This window comes from Podarcis gaigeae, assembly GCF_964106915.1.
Source record: "Podarcis gaigeae genome assembly, chromosome: 4".
In the NCBI taxonomy this organism is placed as follows: Eukaryota; Metazoa; Chordata; class Lepidosauria; order Squamata; family Lacertidae; genus Podarcis; species Podarcis gaigeae.
This window is the reverse complement of record NC_139677.1, coordinates 22666758-22689553: the sequence shown is the minus strand read 5'-3', so window position 1 is coordinate 22689553 and position 22796 is coordinate 22666758. Positions and strand designations below refer to the sequence as shown.

Sequence of the window (22796 nt, the reverse complement as noted above, 5' to 3'; positions counted from 1 at the left end):
TCCTGAAAAAGCCAAATCAAACAAGTAGTTCAAATGAGAAATAAATATGATTGAAAACTCCAGGGAGCACTGCAGTGAATCAACACGGCAACAACAATCACTGAAAGTGTTTGCCCAGTCTACACGGACAGCACCTCCAGGGATGCTTTTAAACTAGGAGACAAGTATATTAATAAGGAAAACAGGGAGCAAAAAAGTTTAGAATAATAATCAAAACCTATTTTCACAATAACCATTCCATATTTACTTATTGTGTTCACAAGACTGCTGTCTTATGAGGACACTCATCTTTTATCAGATAGATTCTCCATTAAGAAAATCTACCATATTTGAAGTGGTATCGGTAGCCATATGACAGAAAAGTTTATGCATGTTTCTTAGAGAGATTGATTGCAAAGAAGTCTCCATGTTTGGTATCAAAAAGTGATATTAAAAAAAAAAAAGGATTCCAAGTCAATGTTTTCCTTAGCCACATATTTATCTGCAAAGAATAGCCTGGTCCAGACATGCATAAGATGGGAATGGGAATGGCAGAACACACTATCTCACTTCAGACGATGGAATGAATCACATTTTTTAAAGCTCTCTGGTGTGAAAAAAAAAGTGTGCCCATCCAGTGCAACAAGAACAAGCTGAACTAGAATCTTTCTCCATGGTATGCTACCATTACTTGCAAATGTAGCTATGCAATTTGCTACTCACTTAGGGCTGGTAATAATCGTTTCCGAAGATCACCAGAAAGTTCAAGGTGAACCTGCCCAGGCAGCTATTGCTGCACTATGCTACTCTGCCCCAAGTAGGTAAATAGTGAAATGCTACAATGGTTGTATTGATTCCCTCAACTCTACCTAGATAAGACCTTTCGCTTGTTAAGAAGGCTAGACAACAGAGTACTAGGACTGCATCAGCAGCAGTGCTGCATTTCCCAATTCCACAATTAACAGAAAAGTACTATGCAGTATAGGAAACGACCATACACTTAGTCAAAGCAGCTCAGTATTATCTAGACCCGTGATTCCCTAACACTTTCCCCTCTATGAACCGCTTGAAAATTAGACTCGTGAAGGGCCACTTAATGATTCCCCCCCACGCGCCTATTTTAGCTATTGTAATGCACTATGCAAAATGATGTGTGACTTCTATTTGCATTTTAACTGCTTCTTTTATTTCTTATCCAAGACTGATTGCAAGTTGAAGTCCATAGAATTCCACAGAATTCACAGGCACACTGTGGAACACCAGAATCATGTTTGTGGACCACAGTTTGTGAAGCCCTGGTCTAGACTGACAATGGCTCTCCAGGGTTTCTAGCAGGAATTTCTCTTAGCCCTACCTGGAGTTGCCAGGGATTGAACCTCCATGCAAAGAAAATGGTCTACTTCTGAGCTGCAGCCCTTCCCATTTTATGAAGTGGCTACATGTGTCCTATGTCTTCTGTTCTTAAGGCAGAGAGCAACCACAATGCGGTGCCGCTTTTCCAAACAAGATGTAGCAGATGACCAACCACTCCTAAAACCTAACTGCAAAACTGCACAAAAATATACATATCTGACCAAGGATTTCAAGATTTCCCCTTGTTTGCACATATACACATGAATGTTTCCACACACAGCACACTTCACTGGGCACAAAAGTTAAAGAATCGTCTTGCATTTTCAGTACAGTGGTACCTCGAGTTACATATGCTTCAAGTTACATACGCTTCAGGTTACGGACTCCGCTAACCCAGAAATAGTACCTCGGGTTAAGAACTTTGCTTCAGGATGAGAACAGAAATCACATGGCGGTGGCACGGCAGCAGCGGGAGGCCCCATTAGCTAAAGTGGTGCTTCAGGTTAAGAACACTTTCAGGTTAAGAACAGACCTCCGGAACGAATTCAGTACGTAACCAGAGGTACCACTGTATTTATTTGGCACCCAAAATCACACCTTTAGAATCTAAGTGGTCATCTGATCCTTCCAGGACTTTTGTGTTTAAAAAGCTCATATTGCATTTCCATCTAGGGTTCACTATCCTCAGCCAAACAAATCAGCTCTTGCAAAGAATGTAACGATTTCTGTACAAGGTCCCTACTTCTGCATTTGAAACAAGAATCCCTGGCATGACCAAAAACTGGACAAACTGAGAACCAATGATAACTCTTCATACCATTTCTTATCACGCTGGTTATGGAAGCTTAATCTGCACACAGCATAAGATTGTTAATCACAGGGTTGTGGGTTGAGCCCCATATTGGGCAAGAGAGTCCTGCATTGCAGAAGACTGGAATAAATGACTCTTGGGGTACCTTCCAACTCTACAATTCTATAATCCCAAAATGTAGTTACACATCCAGAAATCAACTTACAATGTTCAACTTCTGAGACATTGCAAAGGAGTAGCACAGTCATTAAATTTTCTTATCGTGTTTTGTCCATTCTGCTTTTATGCAGTAAGTTATATTAAAATGATGTTTTGTTATGTTAAAAGAATTACTGATTCTTCATCCCAGGAGTATTTCCACTGTACCAACACCCTGCTTTGCCACAAATCACAATTCCTGCATGTTTTTCTACATATCAGCTGCACAGTGCAAACCCTTTGAATTGGTGGTAGCCCGGAAATAGCTGGCAAGAATAAACATCTATTAAAAACACACTGCACTCTCAAAACTTTGGTGTCAACAATTCAATTCAAAGCACCAAAGAATGAACCAACAATTCAATTTAATACACTGTTAGGCAAGAGTCTCAAACAGGCAAGAACGACAGTTGACATTTCGAAAATTTCTTGCAACTGAACTTTTACTTTTACCCTTTAATTCCTTGCTCACATGACTTTATGACAGAAGTGCACAATGTATTTGTTAATTAAGTGTGCTTTCTCATAAGGAAACTATACATCATCCAATATGATGGCGGTATAATTCTATACAGCATCAGTTATTTACACACTATAAAGTCTGAAACATACATATGTAAGAGTCAGGCGTACCAGATCAAGGCGTATGCATACATAAGCCATAGGTGCAGATCAGTTAAGCACAGCAAACTTTCACAACAAATACAGCAAGGGAAGGTCAAGTCACCCATCCTCTTGTGCAGAAGTCCCTTCCACAAACGTCGAGGCAGCAATACCTATGTGGGCTAATTTCCAACTTTTGTTTCGAGTTGTACCACTACAGGCTGCAGGTATAGGGGCTGTCGTGAGTTGAAGGCACCTCCATACACAATGTTCCCCCCTCCTCCACCCCACCGAAGACAAAAAACAAACACACCTTCACAGAGTGAACTAGATCAGTGGTTCCCAATTAGCTAATTACTGAAGACCCCCTATTTTTCAAAATCCAAGCCATGGGAAATTTTTATAACTCTATGGTAGCTACCTCTGCAAGGCAATTTTATGAACAAAATGTGGAGCACCCCCTAATAAGCAAACAATTTTAGGTACGCTAAAAAAACAGACGATAAAATTTGTGATATTACCATGCAAAAATTTATTTAAGGGAGAGGCAAGGGATGGAGGTGCAGACCCCCGGGATAGGTTCTGTGGACCCCCAGGGGTCCCTGGACCCCTAATTGGGAACAGTGTTCGAAACTTTTTATGAGTCAATAATCATAAGGTGATGATGGTTTTCTTACTAACCACAGACAGCCTTTAAGGCTGTCACTATCTGTTTGGGTAGTGAACTGCAATAGCTTTGAAGAGAACACGTGTGCTACTTTTAAACTGCCTACACCCAGCATTCGAAACTCCCATTATTCGAGGCGTGTTCTGTGACAGGGAAATCATTAGCGCAGTACAGCACCTGGGCGCAGTACAGCACCTGAGATTTCTGCTTAAAACTGCAGAGGGGAAGTAAAGGAGGACCTTTTTCTGCCTCCCCACTTCCAGCTGCTCTCCGAAGACTGGAGAAGAGGCCCTCTTAAGAATACAGTGGTACCTCGGGTTAGGTACTTAATTCGTTCCGGAGGTCCGTTCTTAACCTGAAGCACCACTTTAGCTAATGGGGCCTCCTTCTGCCGCCACATGATTTCTGTTCTCATTCTGAAGCAAAGTTCTTAACCCAAGGTACTGTTTCTGGGTTAGTGGAGTCTGTAACCTGAAGCGTATGTAACCCGAGGTACCAATGTATTAGGGAGGACCAGACCATGTGCAAAATCAACGTAACATTTTAGCTGCTGTTCATTCATTTACAGCTTTGTAGTCTTGCTAAGACAATAAAAAAGCACACTGCGGAGCCCATAACCTAGGTTTAAGGTGCCACAGGGCTCCTAGCTTTCCCATCTGGGTTTCTAACACTGGCATTCCAGTTTGCTTCTGATGTACAGTAACATAGCTTCACATCTCGAAGCTGTTCAGACACTGAATGGCATGGGGTGTTCATGGTTAAGGGGGGTCGGGACAGGGGTGTGTTAGGGCTAGGCGACCCCGCTTTTCAACACCCCCAGCCAAACCTTGCAACGATTGGGAGCCACTGAACTAGATGCAAGGGAGGAGGAAGAAGTCAGGTTTCTGCACACCAGACACCCCCCACCCCCACGACACTATGGGTCCATTTTTGTAACCCCCGCTTGCAGAGGCTCCACGCGGGCGGGTGCGCATTTATGCACCTCCGCACACGCATATGCAGAATGAAGGCGCCCTGGATACACGTGTGCGCGGGCGTTCAGACGTTCCCCACGCTCCCTACTACTCACATGGGCGCCAAGGTCTTGCTGAGCCACGATTTCAGCGCCTCGAAGTTTTCTATGATCATTCTCGCCACCATCCAGAGCCGGCCCGAGCCCCGCCTCCTCAGGCAGCGGTGACGATGGCTTGGCGGCGAGGGCCCCGGGCCTGAGGGGACGCCGAGAGAGAGGCCCGAGCCAAGGAAAGGGGCAACGGCAGGCGGCCAGGCAGCCTCCCCGGCCCTGATTCTGACCCCGGAATGCTTATGCAGACGCGGCCCCAGCTAAAGCCTCTCTCCTTTCTTTCTTATTTCCACCGCCCCCCCCTTTTCCCGCCCCCTTCCCTTCCTTTCCTCTTCTTTTCGCGCAAGGAACAACTAAGATGGCGGCGGGGAAGCGTCGCGAGGCTTGCGGAAACCTCGCGAGGGGGCGCAACGCGCGGGGAAAGCGGGAGGCGGGAGAGCGAGCTAGCGCGCAGGCGCACGGCGGGGCGGAGCGTCACTAGCCGGAGGAGGCTGCGCGCGCATCCCCGCCTGGTTTGAAGGGCCGGGATCTCCTTCGAAAGCGGGGGGGCGTGGCCCGTCGGAGGATATGGAGTTACAATATATGCAATCCCGAGCCGAGAAGATAAATAATTATACAACCTTCAGAATACATCTGAAGGCAGCCCTGTGTAGAGAGATGTTTTTTAGTGTTTTATTTTTATTATGCTTTTTATATGTTGAAAGCTGCCCAGAGTGGCTGCAGCAACTTACACAGCGGCAAATAAAACGTTTTAAATGTGTTTTAAAGTGCAATATACAAATGTGATGCTAGATGGCGACAGTAAGCTCAGCAAAATTCAATGTGTTTTTCAAAACATTTTCACAGCATTTTTTATATGTGTGTAGATTCCACCCCAGTCTTTGGGGGGCGGGGAATAAATAATAAAATAATAATTATTATTATTGAATAAGATGTCCCTATTTTCATTGGAGAAATGTTGGAGGGTTTGGAATTTCCGCCCTCTATATAAATGTGTTTGTGCGCCTGGAATGAGCATGTTCTGCCACAATGTGCTTGCCTTTCCGTGTTCTGCAAGACTCTCCTGCGTCTGGCATATGACTATGCTGCGCCTTTGAAATGTGTCCTGTTGCCTTATGCTTCTTTTCTCCTCTTGTTCACCCCAGTTACTTGGCAGTAAGTACTGCCAAACCCTGCAGGAATCACTTTCAGGAAAAGTTTGCAAAGCTCTTATTATACCACAAACTCAGCACTCAGTCGCTAAAGTGGATTGGAAACTCTATTCATAAATATTCACTGGGGAAAGAGCTATTTTGCCCATTTTTGCCTACCCTAACACTGAATATAGCAGGCTGTGGGGAGTGTATTAAAGTGTATCTCGCCGCCATTAAGTGGGTTTGAATATACTAATATAGAATAACAAACTGTATTAGTGATGTAATTACAAAATGAAGGATTAACTTCATGATTTAGCTGGACTCGGGGCTGAAAGAACAGCAGCACTTGTAACTCTCCATGCTTTGTGATAGAACATTTTCATGCTGGATGCAGTGTTGTACAACCTTAGCTGCATTCCTGTTCATGTTTTATGCCTGTCACATGTAAAGCATGCTGAGAATGCTATCTTGTCTGATGATTCAATAAATCTTGGGTATGAGGGCCCAAGACTGTATGGCATATGCAATTTGTGGCTGCTAATTTAAAAGGAAAGGAAGGGACTGTTTTGAGGATAGAAGTTTTTGGCCTTCTTAGTTTTATAGTTTTGGCTATTTATAGTATTCCAAGTGCCTCCAAGCAGCTAACTGCTTCCGTGTTCATGGGAGTATCAATTATGGTCATCAATACTGTATAATAAATATTATAAATAGTTTTGTCCTCCTCCTGAACACAGCAAAAATAGAAACGAATTCCGTCATGTGACTACAGCAGTCAAATGTGAAGCCATTAAAATCCTGTAGTGTGACAACGGCCTCTGAGGATTTGAGCCATAAAATGCTACATACCGCGAATGGACCTGAACTGAGGATCTCAGGCTGAAATTCTCCATGTTCCTGGAATGCATCAATATCCTTAGCAACACGGAGACTCTTGGCTGTTAAACAATTGTTTGTAGAATGGAATGGCCGTGCGTGGAACTTGGTGACATCGGGATGAGCCTGTCAAGCCCATGGCTGTCGTGCGAAAAATGATAATTGACACTACGGTCTGTGGGCCTGATTTTGTGTGCCCATGAAGTATGGAAATTGACACAAGGGGAATTTCACCATCTGGCATAGGAAACAGGCAGAATGGATCTCAGGTACTGCATCTTCCCTCATTCGAATAGATCGTTTTTTTAAAGAGGAGGAGAATAGTGCACCCCCGGAGTAAAAACAGCAGGCGTCCAGGGAAAACACTGCAATGTGTTGTACATATACATGGAGTTAGAAAGCAGTTGTCTTTTTGTAAGCTGGGAATGTGGGGGGAAATGAACGAGAAAATCCAAATGGAAATCTCAATATTTCAGGTTCAAGACTGGAGGGGAAACGTTTAATTCCAAATATTGGAATGTTGATATTGGCATTCTGGGTAGGTTTTTTTTTGAGGGGGGGGGGAGAACTGTCAGAAATCTTGTTCCTAGAAAATGGACCTCCACAGCAAAGCTCATATACTTACATAAAATAAGAATGTACACATTTGAACATTTCTAACTTTTAAAAATGCTTCAGTTTGACAAATTTCACCTCCGCTTCTTGTTTGCTTCTCGGCAAAAGGAAACTTGGAAATGTAAGCCTACTGACTTCTGTGCTTGCTTCATGCGGACTAGTGTCTTAGTTGGGTGCCATGTTTGGAGGTGGCATCTAGGTGGCCTCTTTGAGAACAGGATGCTGGGCTTTTGGTCCGATCCGCTGGGCTCATCTCTATGTTCTTGTGCTCCCTGTTTCCTTGCTTGTGACACCGCCGCTTTCGAAGTGGCAAGGACACTGCCACCACAATCCTGCGCGTGTCCGTTCAGAAGTCCCAGGTAAGTGGTTGGATTGGGGTTACGAATCGGCAGATCCTCAATTCAAATCTTGCCCCTTCCATGAACTCATGAGGTAGTTTTAGGTAAGGGACGGCTTTGCCTCAGTTCTCCGTCAATACTATGGGCATAATAATACTGTTATGAGTTGGGGAGGGCACAGGCACCTGGCTCCCCCTAACTTTTTTTCAGAAGGGTTGAGAATGTGAGATGTCACATGCTCCAAGGAGACCGCAAGGCCCGTCACGGCAGCGGGAAGGTCTGAGGGCCCGCGCTGCAAAGTTAATTTTCAATATGGTGAAAAGGAGACTGTTCTGTTGCCACTTAGCCTTGTTTGAATAAGTGGAGTGCTTCCTGGGTATAGTTTCAACCAGTGTGGACTTTAGTTTTTCAGTGGCTCCCTGTGCGAGCCCAAAATTTGGTGCTCCCTCCCTGTCTCTCTCTGTTTTGCGCATGCACCGTGTCCTAACTGCAGTACCCCATCGTGGAGAAACCAGTCACACTGCCCTAAATCTGACTCTGTTTCAATACCATAAAAAGGTAAAAGGACCCCTGACCATTAGGTTCAGTTGTGGCCGACTCTGGGGTTGCGACGCTCATCTCGCTTTATTGGCCGAGGGAGCAGCCGTACAGCTTCCGGGTCATGTGGCCAGCATGACTAAGCCACTTCTGACGAACCAGAGCAGCGCACGGAAATGCCGTTTACCTTCCCGCCGGAGCAGTGCCTCTTTTTGAAGTGTTCTCTAGGTGGCCTGTTTATGGAGCATTCATTCTGACTTGCTTGCACAAAACTTAAATGGGGGCTAGACGAGTTCTGGGCTCTGCTGAGCATTTGCTATGGCTTGTTAGCGGTGAAGTTAAACAGTAATGAGATTTTTCATCCTGATGTGCTTAAAAGGTAAAGGGACCCCTGACCATTCAGTCCAGTCATGAAAGACTCTGGGGTTGTGGCGTTCATCTCACTTTATTGGCCGAGGGAGCCAGCATACAGTTTCCGGGTCATGTGGCCAGCATGACTAAGCCGCTTCTGGCGAAGCATAGCAGCGCATGGAAACACCGTTTACCTTCCCGCTGCAGTGGTACCTATTTATCTACTTGCACTTGGGCATGCTTTCGAACTGCTAGGTTGGCAGGAGCAGGACCGAGCAACGGGAGCTCACCCCATTGCGGGGATTCGAACCGCCGACCTTCTGACTGGCAAGTCCTAGGCTCTGTGGTTTAGCCCACAGCGCCACCCGTGTCCCTGCTTACACAGTAGTTAAACACTGCGCTTTTCTTCTCAAAAAAAAAAGAGTGCTGCTTACAAACCATGATGATGTTACAAGAAGCGCCACACTTTTAACCAGTTTTTTTTTTTTTCTAGGGGAAAAAGGGTTCTGGTACTGCTTACCCTTGAATACCTCCAGAAAAAAGTACTGGTTAATTGGCTATTTGTGCCACATTTCAAAGTGCATTTCCTCATTCCTTTTCTAACCCCAAAGTGACCTTTCTCTTTTCCTTTACAAGTGGATTTGTAGGGCCAGAACAATACAACATTTTAGTACTCTTTGATTGCACAAACCTGAATTTCTGGTAAGGCATTGATTCTTTGCTGTAAAACAACTGGCAGTCTGTCAGTGACCAGTTTATTTTATTTCCTTCTTCTGTGGTCCCACCAGAGGGAGCTCAAACATTGTTTCTTCTGCTTAAGTGGCTGCCCTATACATTTGCTTCAACAATTCCCATATTCCTTCCATAAGGATACACAGTTCAGAGGTATGCCAAAAAGGAAAACTCTTCCCGATCTTTTTAAAAAAATCTAAATCTCTCCAAATGTGTATGTGATACAGCAACCTTAACAAATACACACGTTTCTCTTTTTAAAAAAAATTCTAATACAGACAGAAAACCTACTCTGCAGCAGGGAAATCAGTACGGCGGCTTTTTAAAATAAATAAATAAAATTGCAAACATCTTTATGAAGGACTTCCTTTTATCAGACAAATGTACTGTATACAGTTCATTTGGATTCTCTCAGGAATCTTCCAGACAGGACAAGTTCTGTAATCTTAGAAGTGTTTGTTGTGGTGGTAGTTGTACAGAAACAAAGCGCAAGACATCAGATATAATTGTGATGTTTCTTTCCCACGTCCTTCCCTCCTATATGTTTCTTTTGTCCTATGTTTCAGCGGTTCACTGTATTCCACAAGGGTAAACTTTCTTGCACCCCCAAAGTTTTATATGCAACATTTGCTTCGCTTGGGTACAATCTCTGGATCATTATGAAATAAGAAACATACTTGTGATAGATAGTCTCTTTTTAAGTGGCTCAAATCATCTCAAAATGTTTGCGCATGAATTTAAAGAGAAAGATCTTGTAATGTTAATGCTTGCAGCCATTGCCTACAGAACTGGACTTTAGTAACTTTGAAATGATTTGGGCTATTGGTGTGGTTTGGGTTTTGTTTTATTTTATTTAGCAATCGCCCAGATCCACTTGAGCTACTCAAGGCAAAACTTTTGAATAATATAAAGACAGACATAGTACACAGGGTAAAATGGCACTCATTCATGAATGTCGTTCATCAGAGCAGACAACTGAAAAGTTTGCTGTATTGTAAATCTGAAATCAGAACTCCTGCCCTAGGGTGGACTAATGTGCAATTCAGCTAAATATAGAAATCGCCACCTGACTGAAGGGTTCTGCAAGGAGATGATATTGGCTATAAATACACTAGGATGCATGCAGATTAGAATAATCTAGCAGAGAAGATGCATCGCAGTTGCACGCAGCATTGTGAGGTCAGCATTGTTACAATTAAGTAACAAAGCCTATTTAAGCAGCTACTTTGTGGAATTCCATTCAAGATGCAATTTTATTGCTAACTGAAAATGGCAATGCATGCAGAATACAAATAAATTTACCAAAGTTACTGTTTTGCAAAACGTGAACCTTACCAATAAGCTTACCAAAGTTACTAGTTTGTATTGCTTATCTATATATGCCCGTTTAATCCATTTGGGGCACATTTACAACCTTAACCAAAACGGGTAAGGAGGGAAATTTATACCCTCCATTTACAGTACGATTCCCTTCCAATTTACTGATGGAAACGTCATATTTTACTATACTGATGTTAAACCAGTGTTTCCTTTAGTGAACACAGAACATACATGTATGATCATCATACCTGTGGACATCTTTCCCCCCACATTTTATTTAAAGTTTTCAATTTTACAACAAATGCACATTTATTAAAGTAATCTCATTATCCTTGACTCCCCTTCCCCACCTTCTGTGGTTCATGAAAGTTTCCCTTATTCGACTGCATATCCAAAATGCTCTTTTACCATTTTATATTCACCTTCAGTCTTATTTTGTTTCTCTGCTCTGATTATTCTAGTCCTGCTTGCGTTTTAAGGTGTTTACAATAATTCTTCATATATTCCACAAATTTCTTCCTTTCTTTCTTAAACATCTCCTTCTCTTGGTCTCGAATTCTGCTTGTTAAATCAGCCAGTTCAGCATATTCCCACAGTTTCATCTGCCACTCATCTTTTGTCAGAGTTACTCCTTCCATTTCTGGGCATATAACATCCGTGCCACTGTTGTAGCATACATCAATAAGTCCTTTTGATGTTTTGGAATCTCCTCCCCTATTATTCCTTTAAAAAGGGCTTCTGGCTTCTTCTTAAAAGATACCTTCATCATCCCCCCCCCCCCCATTTCATTATATATCATTTCCCAGAAGTCCTTTCCTAATTTGCAAGTTCACCACATATGATACAAAGTTCCTCCTTTTTCTTTACGTTTCCGACAAATACCTGTGGACATCATTTTTAAACATGACTTTCGATGGATTTTGGAATCTTGTCAAATTACGATTTCCTTAGCATGTGTACATGGGTGTACTGTTTAACATGCTCATACTTGTATGTACGAAACCAAGGCCTTTTGTGCTAGCTGAATTAAACACCAGAGTTTCCCTAAGCACTTGTCAAATGGATAGATCTGCCTTAAGATGGTAGTTTCATGGCACTGTGACTGATTAACATATCTGCTTTTTGTACCTACACATGCATTCAATGAAACTTCTTCAGCACATTACCTGATGCTGCTATGACATCCTGTATCTTTGTACTCGCTGCTTACATTACAGATTTGATTCTACTCTCAGAAGAAGTATATGCCTCTTGATGACGCCTTTCCTTCAAGGATCCCACCTCCCATTTCTAATTCACAACAGTTACAATAAGCAAGCACTAAAAACAGGGACCGATTACCATTATTCATTCCCGGCTTCTAGTCCAAAGACAGGCATGGCCCAAAGCGTCTCCCAATTTATCGCTGACTGTCAAGGATAATAAGTGAGGATCAAAAGATGAAGGCCTGAAAGTCTCATTTGTTATCATGCATCTCTTTTGCTAATCAGCTGCATGGAAAGTGTGCTGCAGGGAAAATGAGGTCAGCATAACAGATAAGTTATTAGATCAGAACTAGTTCCAGGGCTTCTGAGTAAGCAACTCTTCTAGGCAGCTCCCTAGGGATAATATTTTGTAGGGGTCAGCAGATGGAAGAGATCTTTCCTTTGTTGCATCATGCTGGTGCATTCAATTCTTTGGCCCAAGAGCTTGTTGTTTCAAAAGTCTTGTAAGTGTTGCAGCCTCGACTCAGAAGATTCTTCTTAGGCCTGGGTATAATGTATCACATCATGGTTTATACATTCTTGAACACTCCTGTTTGGCCATTGCTCAACTTAGAAGGCTTTGAGAGTAAACATAGCATCAGAGCTGTGGATTCATTTAGAACTTGTTTGTACTGTACTGCTGAAGCCACAGAACCATACAAACTTGTTCATAGTAGCTTACCGTATTTTTCGCTCTATAAGACGCACCAGACCACAAGACGCACCTAGTTTCTGGAGGAGGAAAACAAGAAAAAAAATATTCTGAATCTCAGAAGCCAGAACAGCAAGAGGGATCGCTGCGCAGTGAAAGCAGCAATCCCTCTTTCAGTTCTGGCTTCTGGGATAGCTGCGCAGCCTGCATTCGCTCCATAAGACGCACACACATTTCCCCTTACTTTTTAGGAGGGGAAAAGTGAGTCTTATAGAGCAAAAAATACGGTACTCCAATCAGCATCGTTGTCTACAAAAAATGTGCAAAGTGCATAAAACCACAACCACATCTCCCTTATAGAATGCCCAAATAAAAATAATGAAAGTTTGCTACTCTCTCTCCCCACCTCTCTTCTCCCCCAACCTTATACTATAAAGGTAAAGGTAAAGGGACCCCTGACCATTAGGTCCAGTCATGACCAACTCTGGGGTTGCGGCGCTCATCTTGCTTCATTGGCTGAGGAAGCCAGCGTACAGCTTCTGGGTCATGTGGCCAGCATGACTAAGGAGCTTCTGGCGAACCAGAGCAGTGCACGGAAATGGCGTTTATCTTCCCGCCGGAGCGGTACCTATTTATCTACTTGCACTTTGACGTGCCTTCGAACTGCTAGGTTGGCAGGAGCAGGGACTGAGCAACGGGAGCTCACCCCGTCGCGGGGATTCACCAACCTTCTGATTGGCAAATCCTAGGCTCTGTGATTTAACCCACAGCACCACCCGCGTCCCACCTTACACTGTACATAACATTAAAGTCTCACATTGAGTACTGTATAGCTGATCTGCGTAAAGGACTTTATGATCTGAAAATAGAGGTGTCTGTGTCATCCAGGAGATTGCAGCTGCAGAGATAAGAAGAGTCGTTCGTTGCCTGGAGAGTTCACTTCCTGGTTTGCAAGGAGAAGCTGTTTTCAATGAAGCCCAGCAGTGGATACGTGCAGCTGTATTGAGGCAGCACCTGGTGTTGAAATGTTGTGCCCCTAACAATTTTGCGCCCAGGGCAACCACTCCTGTTCCCACCCCACAGTATGCCACTGTATGATGTTCTTGGAATGGGTCAATCCCTGACTGCTGGTCCTGCTTGCTAGGAATGATGGGAGCTGTATTCCAACAGAAGCTGGAGACCCAAAAACACTGCTCTAGGCCGTTGCCTGCTAATGCCATTGAATACAAGCTGGTGCTTTAGATGCCTCTTGGAAGGTTAGATCCTTGGAGACTCATTTCCAAAACTGCAACCATCTGCTGATTTCAAACAGACACCTCAAACCAGAAAGTATGCAAATCCAGCTTAAGAATTCTGCTGAACTAAGAGTTCACAAGCAATTCTGTTCTTTCCTTATCCGAGAGCTGTTGCTCTCCCAGGAAGAAGGAACACACACAGCGAGCTTCCTAGGGCTCGTCTTGGAATCGTTAATCTTCTTTCTAGATAAACAGCCAGATAACCCAGGTATCTAATACCTTGATACCTTGAGATATTGGAGTGGTTCTGGAAAATTATGCTACTTCTTTTAAAACTATTTGCGATTTTTCTTCATTTCCGCACGCCACCGTTAAAAATACTATGTATCTTCAGCTAGAGACAGGAACATAAGAAGCTACCTTATATGAATCAATAGGTACCGTATTTTTTTGCTCTATAAGACTCACTTTTTCCCTCCTAAAAAGTAAGGGGAATTGTGTGTGCGTCTTATGGAGCGAATGCAGGCTGCGGAGCTATCCCAGAAACCAGAACAGCAAGGGGGATTGCTGCTTTCACTGCACAGCGATCCCTCTTGCTGTTCTGGCTTCTGAGATTCCGAATTTTTTTTTTTCTTGTTTTCCTCCTCCAAAAACTAGGTGCATCTTGTGGTCCGGTGCATCTTATAGAGCATAAATACGGTACTATGTATCTTCAGCTAGAGACAGGAACATAAGAAGCTACCTTATATGAATCAGACAATTGGTTCACATAGGTAAATACTGTCTTGTCTGGTATGGTAGGCAGCAATTCTCCAGGGCTCCTTCTGACCCCTGTCTAGAGATGCCACGCATCTTCTGCATATGAAGCAGATGATCTGCCACTGAGCAGTGTCCCCAAGCTTTGTCCCGTTGCTCCTCTAGTATAGTGGTCACCAAACTTTTGGGGCCAGTGGGCACATTTCAAATGTTGAGAGAGTGCTGGGGGCACCAGTCACAAAATAGCTGCAATGGTTTTTGTTTTTGTTTTTTATTCAAAATTAAAACAAGACATATCATCCAAAAACATATCATCCTTCTCCCCCCCCATTTTCCTCCCCCCCCCAAAAAAAACCCACCTGCCCCCACCCCCTGACTTCCCTCAGTTCCAGTCTTTGGTTTCTCTGAGACTGTTTTCTGCATGTTACAAAGTTCTATAGATCCTCAAACTATTTAGCTGATTATTATCAATAAAAAGTTTGTGAATGTTTATTCAAAACCTGCCAAGGAGACCAGTTCGCTTTGTTGCATCTTCAGATACTTTGTAAAGGGTTCCCATTCATCCTTAAAGTCACAATTATCCTTGTCCCATAGCTTATATGTCAGTTTTGCCAGTTCTGCATAGTCCATCAGTTTTTCTTGCCATGATTCTTTAGTTGGGGTTTCTTCAGGCTTCCATCCTTGTGCTACCAGAACTCTTGTGGCCGTTGTCACATACATGAAGATGTTCTTCAGCTTTTTTGGCAGGTCTTTCCCTACAATCCCCAACAAAAATGCCTCGGGTTTTTTAACAAATGTTATATGGAACATTTTCTTCAATTCATTGTATATCATTTCCCAATTTTTTTTAAATTACATTACAATCCCACCACATATGATAAAATATCCCTTCCTTTTCTTTACACTTTCAGCATATATTTGAACTAGTTTTGTACATTTCCCCTAACTGCAGTGGTGTTGTGTACCATCTATACATCATCTTCACGTAGTTCTCCTTCAATAGGGAACAAGCTGTAAATTTTAAATCAGTTTTCCATAATTTTTCCCAATCTTCCATCATAATGTTGTGACCGCAAAATAGCTGCAGTGGTGAGGGGGCAGCATGGCACAACACAAATTGGCTGCCACAAGGACCATGGCATAACGTTAGAGAGACAGCCACTTTAGACCACCTTAAATGGGGTGTCAGCTATACCCTACTGGCCCTGAATGTGGAGATCAAAAGGTATTGATTTCATACACACTGATGCTGTCGAGGTCTAATTGCAACAGGGAGCATTCCTCAGCACTAGCAAAAATATGCAAGGTTGTGGCCACAACACACTCATTCTCATTTCACAGAAATCACTTAGAGTGGACCTGCACCTTTTGCTCCATAACTTTCAGTGGGGGGGGGGGGGGATTGGCTAAAGACTTGTTTCTCCCCCTTCTCACTTTTAAAAAATGAAAGCTCAGTCTGGGACACCTGTCCAGCAACATCAGTGCACAGGTTGCCAAGTTGGCAACCCTTGCTTTGGACAGTGGTTTGGGTACTGAACCTAAGACCTCCCACTCAAAGCAAGAATTATGCTGCTCGATTAACAAGTTAGACACAATAAGGAAGATTTCATTTTGGCTGCCTTTCGTTTCTTATAGGACATGCCAACACATGCTGATTTTCCATTGTGCAATCAGCATCTATCACGCCCTGAATTACAGTGTAATGCCATTTGGGTTTTCCTTTTTCAGCATCAACAATAGTACCCCACAACAGAGGCATATCAACCTGGCTACAAAATGACTTGTTAGCAAAGGGCATTTGGTACTGAAATTTCTTTCATCCTGGGTTTCATCTCATGAATTTTCTTCCATCTTCCTCTGAGGTTTGGACTGCATATTTTTTAATCTGAGTCTGCATGTTTCACTGTTCCTGAAAATTTCCACCAAAGAGGCTTCTTTTCAAAATTATCTCTCACCCCCACCCGACTTTGATTGTCACCACATTCTTCTGAATCTCTCGGTCCATCCCCTCCCCTACTCCCACAGTAAATGTATGGGATGAAGAGGTCTAGCAGCCAGGTGTGTGAAGATTTGGCACAGTTTCAAAACAGATGCAAGACATCCGTCACAAATCACAAGAGAAGGAACTGTGTGTGTATTGTAAACAAGGCACAGTGTACAAAGAGCACAAAACCTTCTGTTTGGGGCTAACATGGTGACAAACATCAACAAACAAAACATTAACCCTAACCCAGATTTTTCTGGGTAAAACTACACCCCAGGTGCACTTTTCACTGCACAATTTGCACAGAAGTAGACCTATAATGTAGTCCTCCTAAGATATTGTTGCTTGCACAAAAGTAAAAAATGGGGCTTGTCCATGCCTACATTTGATGTGTTTTTGATGCTGTTTGCATTCCTATTAATGTGGTGTTGTCCGCATGACGTCTCACTCCAACAGCAGCTATTCTGCTGGTTCCCCACAGTAAATTTGGATTTCCCCAATCCAGGGATAATTCGATAAGTTTGGAAAAGATAGCTTCCAAGCCACTCCACCCAAGACAGTGGGCACATCACTTTTATCTTGGGGGGTTGAAGAAACACCCATTTTTACAGCTTTCCCTTTCACATGCCCCACATCCCCTTAATGCCCGTTCCGTTTCAGCTTCACCTTAGTGGAAACTGTCATTGATTGTAGAGCTGAAAGACTCCTCTTTTTCAGTTTAGGTGGAAACAGCCTGTGTGGGCTTCGAGGACAGATTTGACTGGTAATCAGATGCTTACCCAGCTGTCTGCTGTCAACCAAAGAGCTCTGCTAGATCTGAGGGTGTTCAATTTGCCCTTTCATGTAATCCTAGTGTGGGTACACTTGGGAGTGGATATTCTTTCCTTAAGCACTGTTTAGGCTCAAGTGTTATATCAGGCTTCCAGTTTGAAAGCAACCTGCGTTGGGTTTTCAGGGTTTTCAAGTTCGGCTCATCATGTTGATCTTTCAAAACAAGTCTTTTTAAACAAATATGCAACTTATGGATGCAATGTTTACTTGCAGGAGAAGTTTCGCTATATTCCTGGTATGCCCATGTAGCTATTGAGAACCACACTTTTCATTTAATGCAATTAACATAATAGTTGACCGACGGATTGGCTGTTATTTCTTTGTAGTCATTAATTTAAAGAAAGGGTGCCATCCTTGCTTAGGAGTAAGTTACATTGAATTCACTTGCTTGTGACTATGAGTAAGCAGGCAACGGCAGAAGCTTCTGCTTTGGTTTAGGGTGTGAATTTTCACCTCCCAGTCTGTTACTTCCTTGGCTAAGTCAGTGTAGAAAAATCTATGCATCTGTTTATTTTTGTTGTGCAATTCTAAGGTTGCCATATTTCAAGAAATAAAAAATCCAGAGCTTTCTTTGGACAATCGTCCAAAAAGTTGTTGAGGTTTTTTTTGGTGGGGTGGCAATGAGCAGATGTTTCTGCTTCCACCAAGGAACAGACAAAATCCTGGACTTTTAGTATTAAATTTTAAAAATCCCTCCGAGTAGCCATGTTAGCCTCCGCTCCCAGGACATCACCAGAAATTTTTGGTATATATGGCGATCCTATGCATTTCACTGCAAGCATCATCCAAGGTCGAAACTGCATGCCATGTGGGCAGCAGAACTTAATACTGGACTTGGGGCTGCTCCATTCTCATCCAAAGCAAAAAGAAGGGGTGCAATTTAATAGGATGCACAGCTGGAGGGTGACAAAACCTTCCTCTGCTCCTGACATTTCCTCTTGGTGCCCACCCTACCCCCTAGCCCTTGTCATCCAGCTAGGTTCAATTTGCTCTTAGAGACTGACCAGAAGAAAGAAAGAAGGAAAAAGCTCTGTGGAGACAGATTGTAGGGTAGGGCTTGATGATGCTGCAGGGGACTGTTCAGTACCTCCACTTCGGCACCCCTTTGCTTCACCCCTTGGCTCAGCATGTAGCCTTTTTTCAAATTAATTTTCCAAATTATTATTATTATTAATAATAATAATAATAATAATAATAAATAATAATAATAATTTTTATTTATACCCCGCCCTCCCCAGCCAAGGCCGGGCTCAGAGCGGCTTACAAGCAATAATAAAAACAAGATGAATGATTACAACTTAAAAACAACATTAAAATACAACATTAAAATATTGAAACATTAAAATATTAAAATGTAGCCTCATTGCAGGAAGAGAAGGAAAAGAAAAAAGAAAGGGAGGGAATCAAATTGGCTCCAAGCCAGAGGCCAGGCGGAACAACTCTGTCTTACAGGCCCTGCGGAAAGAAATCAGATCCTGCAGGGCCCTAGTCTCAGAGCGTTCCACCAGGCCGGAGCCAGAGTTGAAAAGGCCCTGGCTCTGGTTGAAGCTAATCTAACTTCTTTAGGGCCCAGGACCACTAGGGTGTTGCTATTTATGGACCCTGAGGCTCTCCGTGGGGCATACCGGGAGAGGTGGTCCCATAGGTACAAGGGTCCTAGGCTGTGAAGGGCTTAACAAACATAACAAACATAAAAGAAAAACATTACAATATAAAACAAACAAACATTTATCCTAACTGTTAAAATCCCAATTTTGTTATCATTGTTGGGTGACTTCCTCAAATCCCCCTAGCTGAGTTTCCATATAAGTCATTGTAGCAGTTTTCCAATACTTCTTTCAATTGAGATAAACTTAGTCAATTAACATTTTTCTTTCTTTTCATATTATCCTCTATCCATAATGTTATACAATTTTACATATTGAACTCCTAGGCCAATTTGGTACTTACAAATAATTCTACTTATGTTATCTTAGCATATTTAACTAAATAATCCTTAAATTTCTTCCATTCTTCTTGGTGCTCCTCCTCTTTCTGTTTGTGGATTCTTCCAGTCAGGTCGGCCAGCTCCAGAAAGTCCATTATCTTCATCCGCCATTCCTCTACTGTAGGCATTTCTTGTAGTTTCCAATTTTTGGCCAACAAAATTCTTGCTGCAGTTGTGGCATACAAAAACCATCTAACATCTTTCTTGGGCGATTCCAAACCAATTATTCCCAGCATGTAGCCTTTAGACGGACCATTCACTCCTATGTGTAAGAGAATGAAGGGTGCCTCTTTTAGGACAGAACTGCTACCTGAGGTTTCCTGCAAGTATTCCTATTAAAAATAAGCAATGCTTTTTAAAAACAACTGTGTTTCTAGCAGACTATTGCTTCTTCTTCTTCTTTAAGCCTACTGCAAACCCAGCTGGCTTGTCCATTACTTAGAGATGAGAGGGGCAGAATGCCAGTTTGGAGGCTTCCTTCCTTACCTATCTGATGATATGATGTGGGCCTTCTCGGGTTGTGTTTCAGGATATGGTTTTGCTCATCAGACGCTTATAGCTTGTCTGTCAAGGAAATTTTAACAATTGCTTGGGTACACGGATGTGAGCTCAAGCAGGTCTCTTGTAACATCTATTATTGGAGAGCTGATGTTCAGAGAGCCCAGAGAATCCTGGCAACAAACCTAAAGGGGTGGTTATGTTATCCCAACTCACACTGTAAGGTTTAGTAGCTACATTTATCCATGCCATAATGATGATGATAATATTTTTAAAATTTATATCCCCTCTATCTTGCTGGGTTTCCACAGCCACTCTGGGCGGCTTACAACATATATAAAAACACAGCAAAGCATCAAACATTAAAAAAACAAAATATCCTAAAAGAGCAGCAAACAAACCAATAAATCAATAGAAACCAATAGTAACAATAATCATAACAATAATAGCAATAATAAAGACTTTACAGTTATACCCAAATTAAAATAACCGCCATTCCCAACTGAACATTAAATCAACATCAAACCGACAAAAACAAAACAGAGGAACCAAAATTAGAACCGTTTAAAACATTTTAAAACCTTTTAGCCAGTTGCCCCAACCCAAGAGTTGTGGCATCACATTGAGTGTGCAGTCAGTAACAAGGTGCACTTACATGAGTAAGCATGCCTCATTGTTGGTGTGTGTTGGTCTCAGGGCCGGATTTAGGTTTGATGAGGCCCTAAGCTACTGAAGGTAATGTCCAGCTGTCCTTTGTCAACAACAAATTGTAACTGTTTTTTGTGTTGAATATATGCTATATGTTAACTTATGGACCTAATAGGTATCTAAAGCCATTTGCACATAACCAGTATGTATTTTATCAAAGTAATTGTTGAATTGAAATACAATTAAGAAGAAGTATATTAATAGTGACATTTTGGAGGGTGCCCAAAAGAGTGGGACCCTAAGCCAGGGGTCAGCAACCTTTTTTCAGCCATGGGCCGGTCCACCATCCCTCAGACCATGTGATGGGCTGGACTATATTTTGAAAAAAAATATGAATGAATTCCTATGCCCCACAAATAACCCAGAGATGCATTTTAAATAGAAGGACACATTCTACTCATGTAAAAACACACTGATTCCCGGACCATCCATGGTCCGGATTGAGAAGGCAATTGGGACACATCTGCCCCCCGGGCCTTAGGTTGCCTACCCCTGCCCAAAGATATAGCTTGTTTCGCTTATACGTAAATCCGGCACTGGTTGGTATGTGTAAAACTCAACAAAGGCTTGCTATTTTACAGTGAGGCTTCTGTCACATAGATTGATGAATGCTCCAGGGCCAGTCCAAGGGGAACCCAGTGCCAGAGCATCTGTTTTGCATGGAGAAGATCATACAATCATAGACTTGGAAGGGATCCTTAGGATCAACTAGTCCAAACCCCCCCTGCAGTGCAGGAAGATGCAGCTGCCCCATACAGGGATTGAACTTGCAATCTTGGCACCAGGCTCAATCCCTGGAATCGCCAGATAGGAATCTCAATTCCTGTAGCCAGTACTAGGCTAGATGGACCCAAGGTCTGATTCAGTATATGGTGGCTTCCTTTTTGTTCTTGCCAGAGTGAGGTGGCTGTGATGCAGCGAACGGCTAGGGTCAGCCCCATACCCTCCAGTCATCACCATCCACCTTAGCTAGTAACCCACTGGTGACAGTGCTCGCTTGCTGGTGGCCTGGCCTGGCTGGCTAGCTGCTCCCACTTAACAGCCGGCTTCCTCTTCATATGCCGCAGACAATACTATTTGGAAAGGCCTCAGGCCTATTGAGCAGCTAGACTATGGTTACCAGATTTTTTTCAATGAATCTGGGGACCCTCCCCCCTTTTTTTTGAAGCTGAGTAGCAACAGGGAGTCAGTAGTGGGGATGGTGAGGCAAAAGACCCTGGGCCCAAGCACACATGCATATTGTATAAAGCTGCAAAGCCCCTCTTTCGCACTGGGCAATGGCCACCCACCCGCAACTCCCGAGCCTCCCCCGATCAGTCAAAACAAAGGGGGAAGGGGGCAGGAGATCTGTACCGCTAGACGTCCCCGATTCCCCTTCTGCAGTGGCGGTGGCAGTGGCAGTCAGCAGCCTGGAGCCAGCCTGGTAGCGCAGTTGGCTCTGGCTGGCTTCAGAAGCTGCCCGCTGCCATGGCGCCCGCCAGTTTGCCTCCTGGAAGTTCCTATATGATGTGTCTTGTGCGCAACACATCATATGGGGACTTTTAGCGAGGAAAAATGGCAGGCGCCACGGCAGCGGGCAGCTCCTGAAGCCAGCCAGAGCCAACTGCACCTCCAGTCTGGCTCCAGGCTGCTGAGGCTGCCGCTGCCACATTTCCCGGGAACAGATTTGCAAATCTGGGGACATTCCTGGGACGGAATTTGTCTGGGGACAGATTTGCAAATCCGGGGACTGTCCCCGGGAACCGTGGACGTCTGGTAACCCTAAGCTCGAGAGGCCACCCCCCTGAGCCATGCAGTTCAGCAGTCAGGATGCATGTACAGATGTGCCATGGCTTATATGATACAAGCTGGAGCTGCATTCCTTTTGCAACTGCACTCTCCCCTCCTGTGGTTGACAGCAACTGGTATTCAGAAGAACACTATCCCATTGCCAATGTTGAAGTAAGATTCAACTTTACTTCCACGTGCCTTCTGCATGTGGAACAGAGGGAGAGGAACCAGATCAGGGCAGATTTAGGGCTGTGTGCGTGGTGCCAACCCAATCCAAATAAACTTTACTGGTCTTTTTTAAATTAACTGAGTCAGTTAGCAACTTAGAGGACACGTATGATGGCAACTTTCTCATAAATGTCCCTTAGAACGTATACAGCTTTTTTCCTATGCGTTTCTATATCCAAAACAATAGGCTTGCCTCTGGATAATACTTAGCAAGTATATATTGAAAAGTGAGCACTTCAAACCTAGCATTTTAAGTATTGGGCCTAAATTGAAGGGGTTTTAGAGTATTGTGATGTCACTGCCATTCTCCATCACAACGGAGATTAT

At 43.3% G+C, this 22796-nt stretch overlaps 2 protein-coding genes across 5 annotated transcripts in view; one reads left to right on the top strand and one right to left on the bottom strand.

Annotated features, from left to right (window-relative positions):
• The window catches only part of RBM26 (RNA binding motif protein 26), a 49126-nt gene extending 42385 nt beyond the window's left edge, over positions 1 to 6741 (bottom strand). For 2 of the 3 annotated variants that reach the window (XM_083735250.1, XM_083735252.1), the window contains exon 1: positions 4681 to 5153. In XM_083735250.1, the coding sequence (XP_083591376.1) occupies positions 4681 to 4751 (71 nt within the window). In that variant the 5' untranslated portion in view covers positions 4752 to 5153. Of the gene's footprint in view, positions 1 to 4680; positions 5154 to 6656 lie in introns of those variants that run through there. The other variant, XM_083735251.1, reaches the window with a different exon arrangement.
• The window catches only part of NDFIP2 (Nedd4 family interacting protein 2), a 55631-nt gene continuing 39412 nt past the window's right edge, over positions 6578 to 22796 (top strand). Inside the window, exon 1 of one of the 2 annotated variants that reach the window (XM_083735371.1) lies at positions 6578 to 6952. In XM_083735371.1, the coding sequence (XP_083591497.1) occupies positions 6890 to 6952 (63 nt within the window). In that variant the 5' untranslated portion in view covers positions 6578 to 6889. The remainder of the gene's footprint in view (positions 6953 to 22796) is intronic. The other variant, XM_083735369.1, reaches the window with a different exon arrangement.